General features: G+C 40.1%; 1 protein-coding gene across 1 annotated transcript; it reads right to left on the bottom strand.

Moving 5' to 3' along the window:
* Nucleotides 1–2171: 2171 nt before the first annotated feature.
* Nucleotides 2172–18928, bottom strand: SMN1 (survival of motor neuron 1, telomeric). Its single transcript, XM_063456784.1, has 9 exons — nt 18802–18928; nt 14850–14921; nt 14497–14622; nt 12419–12619; nt 10157–10312; nt 9766–9837; nt 8598–8708; nt 3161–3235; nt 2172–2334 (listed from the first exon to the last, which is right to left on the bottom strand). The coding sequence occupies exons 1-8, from the start codon at nt 18850–18852 to the stop codon at nt 3179–3181; spliced, it is 846 nt and encodes a 281-aa protein (XP_063312854.1). The 5' UTR covers nt 18853–18928; the 3' UTR covers nt 2172–2334; nt 3161–3178.
* Between the last annotated feature and the right edge of the window lie 1371 nt (nt 18929–20299).

Here is a 20299-nt window from a genome sequence, read left to right as displayed (position 1 = left end):
ACAGGTTGACGAAATATGTATCTTTATTGATTCCTACAAAAAGGTATAATTCTCAACTTAACAAACAATGTTGCCAGTTACACAAACCAAAAAAGACCTCCTTAGAGACCTTTCACTATCACTGGTTAAACAAACAGTAAAAAAAAAAAAAAAAAGGGTAGGGGGGTGCCCAAAAAAATATGTTATGTTTTGCATATTCATGTTAACCACAATGGGGCACAAGAAAGATTAAAATTATTGGATCATTTTCATACAGCTGAAAAGCACATTAATACTAATTCAGTCTAAGGCAGCTTTAAAAAAACAAAAAAAAAACACCCTTTTCATGGACTGACTAACCTAAATGTAAACATGCGGCTAGTAGGAAAAATCGGCCATGATCTGATCAATAATTATTAACAGAATAAGTTTAGCATGATCGAAAGCTTTTTACCACATCCATAACTTTTTACCATATCCTATGAAAACAAACTAATTTCATTAAGTGAGAGATCTAAAAAAATATTTTGTGGGGAACAGACATGTCTCCGAATGGACAGAATGTTATTCCATATCACAAAACATAAACAAGAGAAAAAACAAACAAAGGAGAGAAATCACTAATTATGAATCCAGAATAAACATACGTAAAGGAACTAGAGCTGTAACATTTTAGCACCAATATATTGCACATTGTGCAGTACTTCAGTGGTGCTGGAAGAGTTCAATAAGATTACATAATTGGGTTTATTCACTAAACCCCAACTTGTGGGGAATTGAAAACCTGAATTGCACTGACTTAATGTGACTATTGCAAAGTTCAAGACTTTTCTCCAAATCAACTTTTTTTTGGGAGGTGCCTAATGTTATCCTTCTAAAAAGGTCAGGGACTCTTCACTGAAGGAAGCAATACTGACTGAGGCATGAATGTGAGAGACCAGCATCTCTTTATTATTGTTTTTATGATATTTTATTTATACCTTTTCTAAGTGAATAAATAGCCTTTAAAGTATTCCTTTTGGTTGCGGTTTTTGGATCTTCTCGCTGACCTGGATACCCTATTGGCCATCACTTGAGGAGGGAATTTTAAAGGAACATACCCCCCGTTTCCATCAAGGGGAGGCACCCATAATACGCTTTATTTTCTTGGAATATGTGAGTGCATTCTGATCACCAGAAGCTTTATTATAGTGTTTTAGCAATATTTGCACTATGTTTTGTCCTCTATTATAGGCACACGAGCAGTATCCCAAAATTTTCCTATCAATTACACAGTCTTGTTATATGGTTATCAGCTGGGAGATAACCTTGGGAAGCCGTGTACCCATCAGTTAAGTTTTTTCTTTTGTATTTATCACTTGTTCACGGGTGTCCGTGTTTTGTTATCTAATGAATGTGAGAGAGGTTGCTAGTGTGCAGCTTAAAATGTTTTTCCATATGTAGACATTTTTATTTGTGCCACAGTATCCCGTTCATGGATGTTCTCTCATTGTTTCCCCACATTCAGAGGCCGAAATTAACTCACCGTAGGCATTCCTTACAGGCTTACACTATCAGGGATAATCACTGATCCAAAATTTATAGGAAACAAACCTAGGAAATATAACATTTAAGGCCAAATATTTTTATTATTTTCCCATTTCAGATTTTTTTCCCCCTTAAATGGCAATTTCTTGGTGAATTAACAACAACCCACAGTCTAGTAAATAAGTATGTAAATGTTCAGTGCAGATATTCTCTCCTGTACTGCTCAAGAATATAGTGAGGTTATAAAGATGGACCAAGGTGGTTAAACAGAAAACAAGGATAAACGCAGGCACAAATAAACCACATATAAAACACATACTACATGAATAAAGTATATCGGATTACATCATGGTACGTGTGATAGTAAGAGTTCCTGTACAAATATTATAAACAAAGCAATTCCCTGCACAAGGGGTTTGTAAATGTGGTCAGTGATTCTGTATAAGGATTCCTTCCTGTTTGGCATTTTTAAATGTATACATAAACTAGAAGAACTCGAAAGATAACTACCAAAAACAGTGTTATAAAAAACAAAACAAAAAAACACTTAAAACAAGAATCAGAACCTTTAACATCACCATGTATTGCTGAGGTTGCCTTTAAGAAAAGTAAAATAAGGTAACCATTTATTTTCATTTTTTTTTTTTAAAGCTTAAAAAAAAAAAAACTTCTAGGTTCCAATTTTACAGGTTTTTTCAAAATGAAAACCTATTGCTGAACAGAGAGATGATGAACAGATGAATGAGAGCAGTGATCCTCAGACTTGTATTTTTCCTTTTCTGTGTGTTGAATACCAAGGAAGACACGTCCTCTGTGCATTTAAAATACCTGCAAGGGGGTGATAAGAATACTCCTATTAAACTTCAAATGACATTAAAAGCTTTGCATGTGTACCTGCGAGCCTTTGTTATTCCCATGCACAGCATACGTTTAGATCACACGTGTTCCTTATTTGATTTAAGTACTTCAGTTTAGGTGCAACTTTAACATGGACAAAATGGATGTCTCCCTTTTGGAATAACCCAAGCTCCACTGATTGTTATTTCACATCTGCAGCAATTTTTAGTTTTCTCTTCGTGGTTTATCCCACCTATAAATTCACATAACCCCTATTCAAATGTCATTTCCTCTCACAACAGCTACTAGAACCATGCTTTGTCCAAACATCAGGCCTTTCCGTCACACCAACTCAACTTCCTTTCTCCAGTCTACCCTTTACTTAACACACACACACAGCTACACCCTCCAGTCTGTTACTCTCGCACAGCCACATTTCTCTACTTCAATCTCACATTCTCTAGTTCAGCTTACACCTCTTTCCACATATCCCTGTACCATTGATGGTCTAGCTGTGTATGTGACGCAGCAGGCTTACACATCTTACAATTGGTTCCTACTCAATATCTCCACCATCATTCCTCTCCTTCTAGACTGACCATGATCACTCATAACTGTGGTGTGGTTCTACTTCAGATCCTAAATACATTATCTTTCGGGAGGTCAGACTGGTGCAGGAGCACTCTTCCAATATCAAAATATAAAAGTTAGATGTAATGTATAGTTGGAGCTCTATTGATATGAAGACATATTTTTCTAAATTGCTCATTCATTCCCCGTATCTATATCACAGTTTTATGTTTCATTGAATACTTACATGTTCATGAATTTTCAGTTATTTGGGTGGGGGATACTTTCCATATGAAGCCTCCATTCGACTCTGTTTCAAGCCCTATAATGCAATATAGACAGCACACTCTAATAACACTGCAACAATTATTTAAGATCAACATCCTCTACAGATTAGGCTTGTGAACTACATATCTGATGTTCATGGGCAACTTGTTTAACAAGAATCTATAGTTGTTTGCTTAACGATATGTTAAGTGGATAAGAACAATATATAACTGTTAAATAAATCAGGAATTTTTCTGTAGTCGGAATGTGCTCAGAGAAAAATAACTAAAAATCTAACTAAATGCAGGCTTCAATGTTACATTACACAACCCCACGTTGCAAGGGGCCCAACAGAAAAACATAAATTTTACTTACCGAAAATTTCTTTTTCCTGAAGATTAGAGGCAGTGCTTATACCACAGGGATATCCAATCTGGAGGGAAAAAACAGGCAGGCAAATCTCCAAACATTTTAACCCCTCCCCTAATTACCTCCTTTCCAATAAGTAGCAGCTCCTCCTGATCATCCCCAGAAAATACATAAGCCAAATAGCTGCAAAATTACTGAGTTTATTAGAAAAAGGGGCGGGAATTGTAGCACTGCCTCTAATCTTCAGGAAAAAGAAATTTTCGGTAAGTAAAATTTATGTTTTTCCTTTCAGATTAGAGGCAGTGCTTATACCACAGGGATATAATAAAGCAGATCCTGAGGGCGGGTTTCAGTTCACTACTGCTTGAAGCACCTTGCGCCCAAAAGCTGCATACTCCGAGGCCAGTATGTCCCACTTGTAGTGTCTTGAGAACGTATGGAGAGAGGACCGATTAGCAGCTGAACAAATTCGAGAAGGAGAAGCAGCTGCTCGCAGAGCCCATGACGGCGAAACAGCTCTAGTAGAATGTGCCTTTATAGGGCCTGCAAATTCCGTGCCACTCTTAGAATAAGATAACCGAATACAATCCTTCAGCCATCTAGCCAGAGAACTCTTCGAAACCAACATACCTTTTCTTTGTGCCTTTGAACAAGACAAACATACCGATATCCTTCCGGAAGGATTCCGTAGCTTTTAGATATTGCAAAAGACATATCTTTACGTCTAAGCAGTGAAAATTACTTACCAAGGCATTAGACGGATTCCGACAAAAGGTCGGCAAAACCACTTCTCGGTTGACATTGGCAACAGATAAAACTTTAGTGATACCTGAAGGATCGAGCTTCAGAACCTCCTTGTCCTGATGAAAACCAAAAAGGGAAAATTCTCCCGAAGCGCTCGGATCTCACATACTCTTTTAGCTGACGTAATAGCCACCAAAAGAAAACGGTATTCAATGAAAACATCTTCAGGGAAACTTCTTCCAATGGTTCAAAAGGCGGTACACAAAGCGCGGAAAGGACCAAATTCAGATCCCAGGGAGGACAGGTTTCCCTAACAAAGGGCACCAAACGTGTCAGAGCTCTGAAGAACCCTGAAATCAGAAAATTCGAGGTGAAGCATCTGAGGGAGAAGAAACTGATAGCAGAAACATGTAATCTAAATGAAGCAGGTTTAAGACCTTTTGCAAATCCCATCTGAAGGAAGCATAGAATCTTCTGGATGGACGCGGAAACAGGGTTGACTTCAAACCTACAACACCGCTGAAAAAAACTTCCAAATCCTAGCGTAGAACCTTGAAGTAGATTCCTTGTAAGTTGCCAAAAAAAATTTTTTATAACTTCAGGATCCAGACCTTTACTCTCTAAAATCTGGAGTTCAGAAACCAGGCCGCCAATCGGAATCTCCGAAGGGTCGGAAGAGGCACCATGGCGTCCCCTAGAATTCCTCCTGAAAGAGGAAGCTTCCAAAAGGTGGCCCCTGGAAAGTTCAGAAGAACCGAGAACCAACTTCTTCTTGGCCACCAGGGAAGGATTAGGATAATCCTTACACTATCCAGCCTCTTATTTGAAGTATTCTGGGAATAAAAACTACTGGCGGGAAGATATACGCCAGGTTGAACTTCCGTGGTACTGACAGGGCATCTATGATATCTGGCTGGTCTGCTGGATTTAGGGACGCAAAACGACTCGTCCTATTTATTCCGGAGGCCATCAGGTCTATCTCCGGAACACCGAAGCGGTCTGTAATGAGCTTGAAAATTCTGCATGACAAGGACCAATCTGCTTGTTTCAAATGATGCCGCTCAGGGCATCTGCCACCACATTGAATTTCCTAAAACGTGAACTGCTGAGATCGACATAAGGTGAACTTCTGACCACAGAATGATCAATGAACAAAGGCCTTCAAATGTAGTTGATCTTGTACCTCCCAGTTTGTTCAAATATGCCACTGTCGTTCGATAGACTGAACGAATTTGAATATGTTGATCTGAAATGCCAAGAGCGCCATCCATACGGCCTTTAATTCCCTGAAGTTCGAGGAATTTCACACATCCTTCTCTTGCCAACGCCCATGCTTCATAATGTCTCTCAGATGGGCCCCCCAGCAAAGTGCAGAGGCGTCTGTTGTTATTATCATGAAGGACATCATCCGGAATGAAAGACCTGCGTGCAGGAATCGAGAAGAGGAACACCACTGCCGACTTCTTAAAGTTTAGATTGTTGAACCTCTTAAGCCTCTCTAGGCCGAGTTCCTGTTGATTTCAGACTTGCAGTATGCTACTCTGTAGAGGTCTCATCCTGGCTTTTGCCCAACCGACAGCCGGGATTGAGGCTGTAAACAGTAGGCACATGGCTTCTCTGATCGAAAACACACCTTTTTCTCAGAGATTCTAGATTAAACGCTTGATCTTTAGTTTCTTCTCTTCTGGCAGGAAAACTTCATAGCGATAGAATCCAAACCCAGACCCAAGAACTGGATCCTTTGAACTGGCACCAGTTCCGATTTGTTGACATTTATTAGCCAGCCATGTTTCCCAGCGATTATATAGCTGTCCCCAGGACTAACTGTAGCTGATCCTGGGACACTGCAAACAACAGCCAGTCGTCCAAACAAGGAATGACAGCGATGCCCATACATCTTAGAAAAGCTGAGACGACTACTAGAAGCTTTGTGAATAACCTGGGCGCTGATGACAGACCGAAAGACAGTGCTCTGAATTGGTAATGTCTGGTCTACCGATTGGCAGCACACAGCAAACCTTAGAAGATTTTTGCTGGATTCTGCTATGGATACATGAAGATAGGCATCTTGAAATCCAGGGACGCAAACCAACTTACTGGATGAATAAGCAGAGTCGCTGATTTTATTGATTCCCTGAGGAATTTTAATTTGATAATCCGCCTGTTAACGGCTATTAGGTCTATCATGGGTCTGAACGATCCATCTGGTTTCGGCACCAAGAAAAGTCCTGAATAGGTGCCTTGATGTCTTTCCTTTAAAGGAACTTCTTCCACCACTCTGATTTGTAACAGACTTGATACTTCTCGCATCAGAGAGAGTTCCATATCCAGAGAATGAACCTCGGAACATAGAAACATTTTCTTTGGGGTTTGTGATAACTCTAGAGCGTATCCTTACTTTATCACTGCGAGGACCCAGTGATCTGATGACGTCTTATTCCAGAGATCTAGGAAAAGACTCAACTTCTTTCCTTCTCCTATAATCAACGGCTCTTTTATGTTGACCCCTGAAATATGTTCTACGAAAGGAACTTTGAAATGAGGGAAGCGTCTCCGAATTCCGGCTTGGAAACTGCTTCCTATCCGACTGTCATCTGTTTTAACAACTCATCCAATTTCGAGCCGAACAATCTTCCTTGCTCAAAGGCTAGTTCACACAGTGAATTTTTAGGTGCCGCATCCGCTAGACAATTTCTAAGCCTTCCCACCAAAGTCATTGGGTCTTGGCGACGGATGCCCCCGCAATCAAAGCTTTAGTTTGGGCTGCAGAAGAGATGAACAGCTTTTTTAAGGAGGAGTCCATGCGTATTTCCATGACATCCTTCAGCCCGCTTGAGTCTCCAATCGGTAATGTAGTCTTCTTACCTATTTGAACAATAGGAACGCCCACTACAGGGACTGTATCCAGCTTACAGTCTTGTTCCGCTTCTATGGAAAAAGAGAGATTTAAAAACTGTCTAGAAATAAACAGCTTGTGACTTGGGAATTTTCCATTCTTTTAAATCAACTCCCTAATCTGTGGGTGAAAAAGAAACATATTGGACTTCTTCCCTGTTTCCTCAAGTTCAAATGCAACTGCACTTCTTTAATCAATTTCCCAAATGGATTCTTCTGGGAATGCAGATTCCTCATTTGATGAGACACTGCCTGAATTATCGCCATACTCAGAACCACTAGTTCCAAAACTAGTATCGGAACTTCCCAAGATCTTAGGCTTTTGTTAGCATGTATTACAATCTGTGAATCCTGGGCAACCGACGCCTGGATTGTCTGTAATGCTGCTGACTACATATCCACCACTGTTTGCTGCATACTTTGTTGCAACCAGCTGAGAAAGTGGACATTTCTGTTCTTTATGCTTCCTCTGAAGCTTCTTTGAACACACAGAGCAAAGTTTCCTTTTTACAACCATCTGGCAAAAGATGGCCACACACAGAGCACATTAAATGCTTGGCTTAGATGTACATTTCCCCTTCTCAGCAACTTTATCCAAATTTTCAGGATTATATACTGGGAACAGAAAACAAAAAAGGGAAAATAAACAAAATTTTTCCCTAAAGATTCAGGCTAGAACCATTTAAATAAAAACTTAATCAGTCTTACCTTAAATGGCCTGAGAGTGTGTTGGAGGGCAGGTGAGAAACACACTTTGCAACCGTTCTGAGAGCTCCTGGCAAACAGAGGTTGCTGCTGGTAATGCTCCTTTTAAGTCCTGTAACCAAAAAAAAAACCGCCAAGTTCAAATTTGGCGCCTGAATCCAGGTTCGCATTGCGCATGTGCATAGCGCTCTGCGACTCCCTGGTGGAACGCAACGCAACCTGTGCGTGCGTTCCACCGACAGGACCTCCCAGCCGACGCACGCCTGCGTCCTTCGTCAGACCGGCACCTGGCGCGGCAAGAGACGGAATAAATTCTGAGGGACCACGCCGGCCGGCGTGTTAAACGCTACTTACCCGAACATCAAGGAAGCAGAGCCTCCCGAGCCTCAGCCCTTCTCACCTGCTTCCTGGAGAACCTCCTGTATAACCTCCCCTGCCGAAGGCAGGCAAAGAACTGGGGATGATCAGGAGGAGCTGCTACTTATTGGAAAGGAGGTAATTAGGGGAGGGGTTAAAATGTTTGGAGATTTGCCTGCCTGTTTTTTCCCTCCAGATTGGATATCCCTGTGGTATAAGCACTGCCTCTAATCTGAAAGGAAAAACCAAACCCCCCCAAAAAAACAACTGGTGACAAATTTTGCTTAGGGCGTTAAATAAGCTAATGGGTTAGGACAGTTATGTGTGTGTAACAAATTTTAACTTACCAAATAATAACCGGTGTGATAGCCACTCATGTACCAGGCAATTAACATACTTCCCAAGGCCTCATCATCTTCAGTGGTATCTGGGCCCATTGGAGGAGGGGGCGGAATCAACTATAACACACACAAATCATCATTAGGAGACTGTTTTTGGTTTTACCACCAATGTAAACTTGGATTCTCTGATCATCTCCAACAGTTTAAAAATTTTGGATACCAAGAGTGACCAGGTACTCTTCAGAATAGTTTAGGGCACAAGTAATTTGAAATTAACTTCCCCCAGAAAGAGTTTTTTTTTTTTTTTGTTTCTATTTAATTTCATTTGCTTCTGACAGCAGCACTATGGTGTTTGGAATACAGGTTAATTCCCAACGCTATAGAGTCCCTTTAAGTGAAAGAAAATAATATCTACTCACTGTGCTCACAGAAAGGCAAGCAACTGTATAGATGTTTTAAAACAACACAAAAAAGCCAATCGCTTCACAGTATAGACCTCTATAGGAGAAGAGTACAGGAATTGATTTTGCTCCCTGTCAGTGTTATTCTGTTCTGATGCCCAACCAATGAAGGAAGTGTGTCAGTGACATGGAAGAGGATTGACCTGCTGGGGAAGTGCTCCCAAAAGGGGGCCAATCGCAATTACATTGGCAGGAGCAAGAAGGGACTAAAGAATGAGTGTAGCAGTTTACATAGTAATGCTGGCAAGGAGGTAACTTCATAACAGCTCCTTAAGCAATTAAGTAATTAAATAAATTTTATCCCTAAGATAAAAAATATTAATTGCTTTAGGAGCGGTTATAACATTAGATTAACTCGTCATAACAGGTCCACTTTCAGAAGAAAGAAGTGTCACCTGGGTAGGGCATCCTGGCTTGGTCACCTGGTACCCAGTTCACTCCCTCCCACACGTAATGTATATGCAACATAAGAATATTAAGCGCAGTAGTGATGAAGGCTTGCCTCTATGCTCCAATGGAAGACTTAACATCCTTTCCATTGCATATTGTAATAAGCTAGATTTGATACCAGTGATTTGTTTCAGTCACACCATCTTATTTTCTCTTGATCTTAGCAGATAAGATGCACAGTTAAGTTTTGAAAAAGGTCTAGACACTAGTAGGAGATGAATGGACACATGAAACATAAAACTAAATTGAATTCTGTGACTTACTGGTGGTCCTGGAGAAAAGGGTGGGGGCCAACCTGAAAGGTAGGAATGGCCCGGGTTTGATTTCTCACCATGCTGAAAGGAAATTAGTATTAAATATATCTACAAGTTTTTATAATGCAATCTTATAATCACCTAAACCACCATCAGAGACAGGCATACAAGTTTAACGCTGGGTAAGAACTTCCCAGATATTGACCTGGTCACCTGAAGTGGCACAGGAAACCTAACACAGCAAATTTATGGCTAAATTAATAAAATCTGTCCTGTCTAAAAAGCAAAACGATGGGATACACTGACAGTCCAAAGAAAGAAAAAACCTATTTTATTTTTATTTTTCACTTCAGATACTCACTGCACAATGCCCAGTGATATATTAAGAAAGTATTCTTACCCTGCCGAAGCCTGGCATAAACGGTGGAGGTGGAACGGGAGGGAAGTAAGAGTTCCAGGGTGGAGGCAATGGTGAGGTTCGTCCATGGGGATCTTTGTTAGTAGATCTAGAAGACAATTCACTTTCGTCAGTTGAATGTTCATCTCCATTCACATCCTAGAACATAAAGTAAAAGAAGATGAACTATTAGTCTCTTTATATAGTTTCTTTTGTATGAATTATGCTTTACACTTGTTGGTGTTCTTGTACATTTATATATATATATATATATATATATATATACACACACACACTATACATACAATAAAATGTCTTTTGGTGATTGGAAGAAAGAAAATGTTAATAAAAAGAGTGTGTGTTGGGAGTGTTATTTGTCCTCCCTCCACAAAATCTTTGGCTCATACTGGTACTACATTTCAAATACACAGATTAAAACGGATCTGTCACTTCTCTATTTTCTAAAGATATAATCTTTATGAAAAATGAATTAAGACTGCGTTGGAATGTCATTAAATTCCAACGCAATCCAAAGATACCGTAAGACGAGGCAGGCAACCTTCAGCACACAAGATGTTGTGGAATACAGCTCCCATAATGCTCGTTTGGAGAGCTGAAGGTTGCCTAACCCGGTCACAAAACAAAGTAGGGATAACTTTGCCTTAAGGCATAGCCTGAAATTTACAAAAGGTGGGGCTCCGCCGTCAACTTTTGTCCAATCCCAGCAGCCATCACAAGTGACAGCTGTGGGATCCTCCACCCTCGCGCACACTGACACGGCTCCTGGCAACTGAAGCCCCAGGTGCCAAATAAGACCTGCATGATAAAGATGGCGGCGGCCATGAGCAACAGCGTCAGGTAAAAAAAAAACCTCACTTCCTCTGCACCCTCTGGCCACCCATGCCAAATCTGTCCAAAATTGACAGATCCACTTTAAAGAGGTTGGCAGGTAGGAGAACTTTGTAAATTAACTTACCATACCCAAAGTTCATAGTCCGATACACCTAGACATAACAGTCTTTGTAAATATACTCCCCTAGAGAAGTGCTCCTTCCATATCGAAGCTGGAGTTAAGAAACAGATTGATGCATGCTAGAAGTACACAACACTACAAAACACGTCTCCTCTGTAGGTCACCCTTCCATAAGGGTCACACTACTGTTTCCTGTGACACTTACTGTTACAAATATTACAGAATTTACTCTACCATCTTCTACTGCTCCCAGTCTCCATGAATTGAGAATTTAAGCTTTGTTCTTACATTTCCCCCCATTTAAATACTAGACGCAACATTGCAACACCTCTCAAATGAACCTCACATTTGTAACTGCGCTCAATATACCACCCAGTCTGTTACCATTTACATTATAGCATGATCCTCCAGGTGTGTTGAACAGAAAGCAGTGATATGTGCTCAGTGCCTCATTGGCCACAGGCATCCAGCTCTCCTCCACAAATACAATACAAAAATGAGTTGCATGACTTACAAGGCCTAATTTAACAGTATTGCCATGACAGATACACATACATAGAAAAATCAATGGTTGAATTAGTTAGAAACACCTGTCCCCTTGCTGAGAAAGCCAATAACATATCACCACTTCTGGAAGTTCTATTACAGCATTTTATTTCCCTAATACAATGCAAAGGCCTATGAGGAAGAGCCACTTGGAACAATAAATATTTTCTGACTGAAGTTTGATGACATGTTTGAGCATAGGTGGTTTCCCCAGGAAAGGGACAAGAAAAAGAATCAGGAATATCGATACATGTTGAGCCCGTTGGAAATATACTAGCACAGGGTAAGGACCATAGTATGTAAAAGTTGTAAAAAATATACATTATATATTTTTATTCTTAAATACGTTGCAGGTACAAAAAGGTATATAGTAAGCTGAATGTTGTACGGGTTTCAAATATGTGTCAAAGTTTACACTTGGATTTCCTAGATCATATACAGGGTGACGTGTGTTCAGAAAACCCCCCCAAAAAAACAACATGGTGCTGTCAAATGTTTAAATTAACCAGAATCTTGAAATATGGTTACAGTCATAATATTCACAGCAACAGATTTCCTCTAAATGTGGCCCCAAATGAAACACACTTGGGGTTAGAAACAGTGAAATGTCTACATATCCTGGTACTTTCCTTAACAAGCTCCAAATCAGTTAATTTAACTTATTAGAGCTCAGAATTGAAATGATAACATTTCACAGTGTTCACACTTTAAATGAGACTCAGTGGCGATGAGCACATGTTTCTTACCAGCTCTTGATCTTTCTGGTCACTCTCCACTTCAGAACTGTCTGGGAATCGCAAGTCACACAGATTCTGCTCCTCATTGTTGCCATACCCAGTATAAACAACTATACAAGTCCCTCTTTTTCCATCGATGGAAGAGATAGTAGCTGGGTAAACATTTCCATCCTCAGACCACATTGCATTACAGGCTTCTCCTACCTTCCACTAAGAGAGGGAAAAATATAGATAACATTTTTGAAGAATTAAGTGAGCAATTCACTATGAGAAAAGGATGTGCAATTTTAGAAAGCTGTATGTACTACAAGGGATATACAAACACTCTTGTAATGAGGCCACATATGCTCACTGAGAATATTGGTCACCTTAAGCATTCTTGAAACATACAGAAATATGAACTACAGGCCTGAAAGATTAATGACAGTTACATAGCTGAAAGACTATGTGTCCATCAAGTTCAGTCTTCATCGCATGTTTTCGCTGTTGATCCAAAAGAAGGCAAAAAAACAAGCGCTTCCAATTTTACAACAAACTAGGAAAAAAAATCCTTCCTGACCCCAAAATAGCAGTCAGATATCTCCTTGGATCAAGCAGCCATTACCCCACTAATTAGAAATTATATCCCTGTATGTTATGTTTTTGCAAGTATTTATCCAATTGCAGTCTAAACATATGTATGGACTCTGATAAAACCAACTCTTTAGGCAAAGAATTCCATATCCTTATAGTTCTTACTGTAAAAAAACAAAACCCTTTTTTTAGCCTTAGATAAAATCTCCTTTCTTCCAGCCTTGTGTCCTATGTATAGCCCTGTTTATGAATAGGTTTCTAGATAATGGTTTGTACTGACCCTGAATATATTTGTATAATGTGCATGGGATTTAAAGAATAGCGGTCACAAGGAAACTCTAAAGTCCCACTACAATACTCATTAGTGAAGATCACAAAACATGTATGTGGGCCCTTAAAGGTGAAGTACCAAAAAAAAAAAAAAAAAAAAAAAGCTATATATTGCAATCTGTGTTTCTCTTGTAATATGAGAGTATGATAGTATTGTGTGCACATGGTGCATGTTCACTTTATCATTCTGTGTATGTCCTGGTTTCCCTATACCTCAATAACATAAGAAATACAATATTAAACAGAAACATTACATTTTGTGTCAAGAATCTAAATGTGGATCAGAAAAAGTCTATTCTTTTGGAATTTTGCCCTACAAATGCTTGTTTAAATCCCAATAGTTAGAGACCAGATAATCGGTTTAATCTCTTTATATCATTATACTCAAGTATGGTCCCAATTACAAAGAGCTAGACAAAGCCCAGTGCATCAGACTGACATGGCAACAAGAAACTAGCGGCTGGCAAATGTTCCTTGTGCATGGCGATTGTCATATCTGCTGATGCTTAGATATGTAGGGTATGAAGGAGAGTGGGACACAAAGAAAAACTAATGCATCCTATTCACACACGGTGTTATTAACTAAGCTGAGAATTTAAAGTGAATTTCAGATCTTAAAAAGGACCACCATAGGCACCCAGACCACTTCAGCTCAATGAAGTGGTCTGGGTGCTAGGTCCCCCCTAGTTTTAACCCTGCAGCTGAAAACATAGCAGTTTCAGAGAAACTAGGGTTAATCCAGCCTCTAGTGGCTGTCTCACTGACAGCTGCTAGAGGTGCTTCCGCGATTCTCACTGTGAAAAATCACAGTGAGAAGATGCTGGACGTCCATAGGAAAGCACTGAGTAATGCTTTCCTATGAGCGTTTTTAATGCGCGCGCGGCTCTGGCTACACAAGCGCGTTCGGCTCCACTTGGGAGCCAACGTCGGAGGAGAGGTCACCAGCGCCGAGAGAGCCCGGCGCTGGATAAAGGTAAGTGGCTGAAGGGGTTTTAACACTATAGGGTCAGGAATACATTTGAGTTTCTGACCCTTTAGTGTTCCTTTCAGGCCAATATAGACAAAATATAAAAACCATCTCAGTTAGTCGTGCTTCCAGCTCAGCTACCTTGGCCTGAAAGCTGAAATTCACCCTGAATTCTCACATTATTAAATAACTTTGTGAAACGCCAATAATGGATCACCTTTTTCAAAGGCGCTGTATTGCTTTTCTTTCTACTTTTGTTCTTCTTCTTGTTTTTTCTTTTTGCACTGGCGTTTTTTTCGGGTGTCGGGGAATCCATTGCACAATCTCCATTCCTCAGAGCTTTCTGAAATGAAAAAATACCAGGAAAAAAAAATAATAATCAAAACTGCAAAATGCACGGATCATAATTCCAAACTGATAATACAATTCACACGTTTAACTCAGTCAGCATTATCAAACAATTGGGTAAACTGTGACCATTACGGATTCAACATCAATACTGGTTAACACTCAATACAATTTCACACCCATATATATTCTACAGAAACTAATAATTAAATGCAGCATTACCTTAAATGAGGACACTGCTTTATCATAGGCTTTTATCAGTGCGGTATCATCCCAGATATCGGAATCGTCACTCTAAAGAGAAAAACAAACAACAACAAAAAGCTAATTTCAACCACCTCACACGTGACATGCTAGGGGAAGCAGAATGACACTGGGGTAAAAATACAAGCTTTGATTGGGGAAAAAATGTTCACATTTAGAGCACATCAGTCAAAACCTAAATTTCCAGCTGTTGTCAAACTACAATTTCAATAATCATTAAAGGGACACTATAGTCACCTGAACAACTTTAGCTTAATGAAGCAGTTTTGGTGTATAGGACATGCCCCTGCAGCCCCACTGCTCAATCCTCTGCCATTTAGGAGTTAAATCCCTTTTGTTTATGAACCCTAGTCACACCTCCCTGCATGTGACTTGCACAGCCTTCCATAAACACTTCCTGTAAAGAGAGCCCTATTTAGGCTTTCTTTATTGCAAGTTCTGTTTCATTAAGATTTTCTTATCCCCTGCTAAGTTCATAGCTTGCTAGACCCTGCAAGAGCCTCCTGTATGTCATTAAAGTTCAATTTAGAGATTGAGATACAATTATTTAAGGTAAATTACATCTGTTTGAAAGTGAAACCAGCTTTTTTTTCATGGAGGCTCTGTCAATCATAGCCAGGGGAGGTGTGGCTAGGGCTGCATAAACAGAAACAAAGTGATTTAACTCCTAAATGACAGTGAAGTGAGCAGTGAAATTGCAGGGGAATGATCTATACACTAAAACTGCTTTATTTAGCTAAAGTAATTTAGGTGACTATAGTGTTCCTTTAACCAGAATCACAATAGGTTTGTAGTTATGCAACAGCTGGGGATCTACCTTTTGGCCACATATGTGGAAGAACAATGAGTTAAAATTACTTAAAAGCCAGGGTATATAGACAGACCCCCTATATGGAGATTGTATACCAGGGTATACAGACAGACCCCTATATGGAGATTGTATACCAGTATATAGACAGACCCCTATATAGAGATTGTATACCAGTATATAGACAGACCCCTATATAGAGATTGTATACCAGTATATAGACAGACCCCTATATAGAGATTGTATACCAGTATATAGACAGACCCCTATATAGAGATTGTATACCAGTATATAGACAGACCCCTATATAGAGATTGTATACCAGGGTATATAGACAGACCCCTATATAAAGATTGTATACCAGGGTATATAGACAGACCCCTATATAAAGATTGTATACCAGAGTATATAGACAGACCCCTATATGGAGATTGTATACCAGGGTATATAGACAGACCACCCCATATGGAGATTGTATACCAGGGTATACAGACAGACCCCTAGATAGAGATTGTACACCAGTATATAGACAGACCACCCCATATGGAGATTGTAGACCAGGGTATATAGACAGACCCCTATATGGAAATTGTATACCAGTATATAGACAGACCCCTATATAGAGATTGTATACCTGGGTATACAGACAGACCCCTATATGGAGATTGTACACCAGTATATAGACAGACCCTTATATAGAGATTGTATACCTGGGTATACAGACAGACCCCTATATGGGGATTGTACACCAGTATATAGAGAGACCCCTATATAGAGATTGTATACCTGGGTATACAGACAGACCCCTATATGGAGATTGTACACCAGTATATAGACAGACCCCTATATGGAGATTGTATACCAGGGTATATAGACAGACCCCTATATGGAGATTGAATACCAGTATATAGACAGACCCCTATATAGAGATTGTATACCAGTATATAGACAGACCCCTATATAGAGATTGTATACCAGGGTATATAGACAGACCCCTATATAAAGATTGTATACCAGAGTATATAGACAGACCCCTATATGGAGATTGTATACCAGGGTATATAGACAGACCACCCCATATGGAGATTGTATACCAGGGTATACAGACAGACCCCTATATGGAGATTGTACACCAGTATATAGACAGACCCCTATATAGAGATTGTATACCTGGGTATACAGACAGACCGCTATATGGAGATTGTACACCAGTATATAGACAGACCCCTATATAGAGATTGTATACCAGGGTATATAGACAGACCCCTATATAGAGATTGTATACCTGGGTATATAGACAGACCACCCCATATGGAGATTGTATACCAGGGTATATAGACAGACCCCTATATGGAAATTGTATACCAGTATATAGACAGACCCCTATATAGAGATTGTATACCTGGGTATACAGACAGACCCCTATATGGAGATTGTACACCAGTATATAGACAGACCCCTATATAGAGATTGTATACCTGGGTATACAGACAGACCCCTATATAGAGATTGTATACCAGGGTATATAGACAGACCCCTATATAGAGATTGTATACCTGGGTATATAGACAGACCCCTATATAGAGATTGTATACCAGGGTATATAGACAGACCCCTATATAGAGATTGTATACCAGGGTATATAGACAGACCCCTATATGGAGATTGAATACCAGGGTATATAGACAGACCTCTATATGGAAATTGTATACCAGTATATAGACAGACCCCTCTATAGAGATTGTATACCATGGTATATAGACAGACCCCTATATAGAGATTGTATACCTGGGTATATAGACAGACCCCTATATGGAGATTGTACACCAGTATATAGACAGACCCCTATATAGAGATTGTATACCTGGGTATACAGACAGACCGCTATATGGAGATTGTACACCAGTATATAGACAGACCCCTATATAGAGATTGTATACCAGGGTATATAGACAGACCCCTATATAGAGATTGTATACCTGGGTATATAGACAGACCACCCCATATGGAGATTGTATACCAGGGTATACAGACAGACCCCTAGATAGAGATTGTACACCAGTATATAGACAGACCACCCCATATGGAGATTGTATACCAGGGTATATAGACAGACCCCTATATGGAAATTGTATACCAGTATATAGACAGACCCCTATATAGAGATTGTATACCTGGGTATACAGACAGACCCCTATATGGAGATTGTACACCAGTATATAGACAGACCCCTATATAGAGATTGTATACCTGGGTATACAGACAGACCCCTATATGGAGATTGTACACCAGTATATAGACAGACCCCTATATAGAGATTGTATACCTGGGTATACAGACAGAACCCTATATGGAGATTGTACACCAGTATATAGACAGACCCCTATATAGAGATTGTATACCAGGGTATATAGACAGACCCCTATATAGAGATTGTATACCTGGGTATATAGACAGACCCCTATATAGAGATTGTATACCAGGGTATATAGACAGACCCCTATATGGAGATTGAATACCAGGGTATATAGACAGACCTCTATATGGAAATTGTATACCAGTATATAGACAGACCCCTCTATAGAGATTGTATACCATGGTATATAGACAGACCCCTATATAGAGATTGTATACCTGGGTATATAGACAGACCCCTATATAGAGATTGTATACCAGGGTATATAGACAGACCCCTATATAGAGATTGTATACCAGGGTATACAGACAGACCCCTATATAGAGATTGTATACCTGTGTATATAGACAGACCCATATATAAAGATTGTATACCAGGGTATATAGACAGACCCCTATATGGAGATTGTATACCAGGGTATATAGACAGACCCCTATATGGAGATTGTACACCAGTATATAGACAGACCCCTATATAGAGATTGTATACCAGGGTATATAGACAGACCCCTATATAAAGATTGTAGAACTCCAACTCCCATGATGCTTAGCCCAAGCATGATAGGAGTTGCAGTCTCACAGGAAGCTAGGGGGGAGCCTTGTGCCAGGCATGGTCCCTCAGATTGTATAACCAGTATATCCTCTCTGATATCCCCTCCCTGCAGCAGGCTGTGTGCCTATTGGTACCTGGCCGGCTCCGCGTCTAAACACCACGGCACTGTCCTCCAAGCCGGCCATAGACACGCTGCTCGCGAACTCACTGCGCACGGGAATTGACCGTGTTAGGCTTCCGTACTACGTCACAGACCATAGAGTGCGGGTTAGCAGTTACTGATAGTTATGGGAAAGAGCGCCCCCTCTATGGTATTATGGGCGCACGGTCGAGTGACAGCCATGTTCCACATGACACTTCCACCGGCGCCATCTTTAATATGGGCAAGAAATACCTCTAGAATGGAATGAATGGATTTGTTCAGAACTGACTTATTCAAAAGGTTACTAATAGACTCAAAATGTGTTCATGGGACAGGCTCAAGTTTTGTCCCACCATCCTTGATTTGTTCTGTGCATGTACCCCTTGCACCTGATACCCCTGTATATATTCACCAATACAATGTAGCCAGCCATATGGCCCGTCCTACCTGTGTGTTACTAATTATTATTATATTATTTATATAGCACTGATGTGGGATTATTAAAAATCTTTATTGTACTTGTATTGAATTATTGTACTAACTCCATTTTAACCTTATATTGTGACAATCCTCCATTTTGTCCTCCTAACCTGACTTCTTCAAATCCTCCATTTTGTCCTCATGACTTAACTTGTTCATTTTAAAACTACCTTACGTGACTGAATTTCCCAACCCAATTAGTATAGTAGACAAAGACTGTATTTCCTGCAAAGACACAGGAGTTGCTGACTACTCCCTAAACTTGTAAGATAGTATAGTTTGAAGGCCACGAGAACACAGTAGTAATGAAATGTTCTATTCATAAGAGACCTTGCACCTGGACATGAGGCCTGATATCACTGACCGTGTAAAATGACGCTCAAGACCCCCCTTGTCCCCACCCGTGTCCAAAATAATACCACCTCTTGGTGGGTGGACACGAAGTTAGTCACATAATGTTTAATCCAATTAATGATGTTTATTTGTTATTATCTGATATTCAATGATGATGTCATTTTGCTTTTAAAAAGATCTGCATAACTGTTTTCCAACCAGATTGCATTAAATTTTCTGAAGTGCTTTTAACCTGAACTCCATGTGTCAGTGTGAGCTTACTTCTGCGTATACGCAATTTAATCATCTCAGATTTGGACAGGAACAGATAGACATTTAAACATATTTGTTTATTTCTAAATTAATCTACATCAATTTGGCTCCCAACGTGGGGCATCGGGCTATGACCTCTGGCCGGTGAGCCGTCCTAAGGAAGACAAGGTTGGACGGGGGAATCCTGGGGGTAGGAAAGGAGATTGATCACCTCCAGGTACACGGTAGAGACTTCTGCAGAGCCACCGGTATGTTCCGGCCCCTTTGATTGACCCGTCCACGTGTCTGTGACTGCTTCCCGGGAGGACATCAAAGACAGGTAATATCTTGCCCGGTGCCTCGTTACTCACTTGTTTACCTGCATTTTAGTCTATCTGTTGCCTGGGTGTGTGTGAATTGTTTGC

The sequence above is a fragment of the Pelobates fuscus genome, chromosome 5, assembly GCF_036172605.1.
Source record: "Pelobates fuscus isolate aPelFus1 chromosome 5, aPelFus1.pri, whole genome shotgun sequence".
NCBI classification, from domain to species: Eukaryota; Metazoa; Chordata; class Amphibia; order Anura; family Pelobatidae; genus Pelobates; species Pelobates fuscus.
The sequence above is the reverse complement of the archived record's forward strand: the minus strand, read 5'-3'. Positions and strand labels throughout refer to the sequence as shown.